The sequence below is a fragment of the Otolemur garnettii genome, unplaced genomic scaffold (assembly GCF_000181295.1).
Source record: "Otolemur garnettii isolate 467f Iridium unplaced genomic scaffold, OtoGar3 scaffold00008, whole genome shotgun sequence".
NCBI classification, from domain to species: Eukaryota; Metazoa; Chordata; class Mammalia; order Primates; family Galagidae; genus Otolemur; species Otolemur garnettii.
This window is the reverse complement of record NW_003852403.1, coordinates 2,091,880-2,093,717: the sequence shown is the minus strand read 5'-3', so window position 1 is coordinate 2,093,717 and position 1,838 is coordinate 2,091,880. Positions and strand designations below refer to the sequence as shown.

Genomic DNA, 1,838 nt, shown 5'->3' with positions numbered 1-1,838 from the left:
TGAGGCTCTGTCTCAAAAAAAAAAAAAAAAGTACATACAACATGATAAAATTTTATGTAAAATGCACACATAACTTTTCTGTGTGTATTTGTGTATGTATATGTACACAAATACACATATGTAATTATATCGTAAATGATCAGGAGCTTGAAAATAAACATATTAGTAGCTAGCTTTGAGTAAGGGATGGGAATAGGAAGAGAGAACAAAAGAATCTTTGGCATTTTCCGTGACATTTTAAATGTTCGTGGCTGAGTGGTATAATTCAAATTAATTTTCCAGAATGAATTATGCCCCCACCTGTCATCCTCAGGATCAGACAGGTGCCTTGGGTAAGGAAAGAGATTTGGCTCAGACGGTAAACATGTGGTTAGTCATGAATAGGAAAAAAATCCACAAATACAGCCAACTGGTGCATCGTGCCCACCCACTGGACTGGGGGCCTTCTCCTGTAGGACCGAGAAGACCTCTCCTGCACACTGGATATGAACTACCACAGTATGGCTTGGGAATTGATCTCTTAAACCAGACACTCTGGTGCATCTCACTTGGTTTTCATTCAAGCCCAGAAACCACGTATGATTTCACTTTTTCAGATAAAGGATGGAAACTTGGGGAAGCTTGGTAACTCTCCTGAGTCCCCAGGTGAAGGATGCCGCCTCTTACCTAGGACCAGCCTGGTGTGGTGGCTGGGGAGGAAGACGCCTGTCTTCAGGTGAGCCCAGGTGCCCAGCAGCTCCTGCGGGAGCCTCATCAGCTGGTTGCTGGAGAGGTCGAGGAAGGTGAGGTTGCCCAGGAAGCGCGCGGCCTCAGGTGGCACGGATGAGAGGCGGTTGGCCTGCAGGTCCAGCAGCCGCAGCTGGGGGGCGTCCCTGAGCGCGGCCCAGGGGAAGGCGGCCAGGCGGTTCCCGGGCAGCCGCAGCTCGCGCAGGCGGCGCAGGCCCCGCAGCATAAGGGCGCTGAGCTCTCCCAGGGCGTTGTAGGGCAGCCACAGCTGCTCCAGGTGGCCTAGGGACCTGAAGGCCTCGCCGGGCACCCTGCGTATGGCCGTCCGCTCCAGGCGCAGTCTGGAGGTGTCCGGAGGGATGGAAGCTGGGGGCAGGGTCATGTCGGGGTCGTTGCACAGCACGGTCCTGATCAGAAATGGGATATGTTTGAGCAAGCATCCCTTCAGGCGGGGATCCCCCAGCGCTCCCTCCTTCCCCTAGGCCTCAGGGTCACCTGTCGCCACAGAACACCAAGTCGTGGGAAGCTCTGGGGAGCCAGAACAGGCAGCCTTACTTATTCCCTTCCAGAAGGGGGTCTTGCTTTCAGAACCTTTCACAGGGTCCCTCCCAGGAGGGCCAGTTGATCTTCACTGGCCTGCAAGACCTCACGCTGAAACTGTTAGGGCCGTTACAGCCCGCAGCACCTGCAGAGCGCTCAGCAGGAGCAGCAGTAGTCAACCCTGTGATCCTCTTGTGCGTTGTTACCTTCCATATATGTTAAAAGTGTTTATTATGCTATAGCTCAATTTTCATAACTCTTTTTGCTTTTCATCTTTTAAAAAAAATGCACCAGAAGTATAAAAAATGGAAGCACCGCAAGTATCTCCTGAATCTGAGAGGCCATGAGATGATCAACGTGCTTAGAAGTGGGACTTGGAAGCCCACAGCTGGACTCATGCTTGCTGGCTGTGTGTCTGTGAGTACATTAAGAACCCTCTCTTTGGCTCGGCGCCTGTGGCTCAAGCGGCTGGGGCGCCAGCCACATACACCTAAGGTGGCGGGTTCAAATCCCCAGCCCGGCCCGCCAAACAACAATGATGGCTGCAACCAAAAAATGGCCAGGCGTTGTGG

At 52.5% G+C, this 1,838-nt stretch overlaps 1 protein-coding gene across 1 annotated transcript in view; it reads right to left on the bottom strand.

The window, feature by feature from the left end:
• Window positions 1-1,838, bottom strand: part of LRIT1 (leucine rich repeat, Ig-like and transmembrane domains 1) — a 9,976-nt gene that overhangs the window by 4,559 nt on the left and 3,579 nt on the right. Inside the window, exon 2 of the mRNA XM_003783503.3 lies at window positions 667-1,133. Within this exon, the coding sequence (XP_003783551.1) occupies window positions 667-1,133 (467 nt within the window). The remainder of the gene's footprint in view (window positions 1-666; window positions 1,134-1,838) is intronic.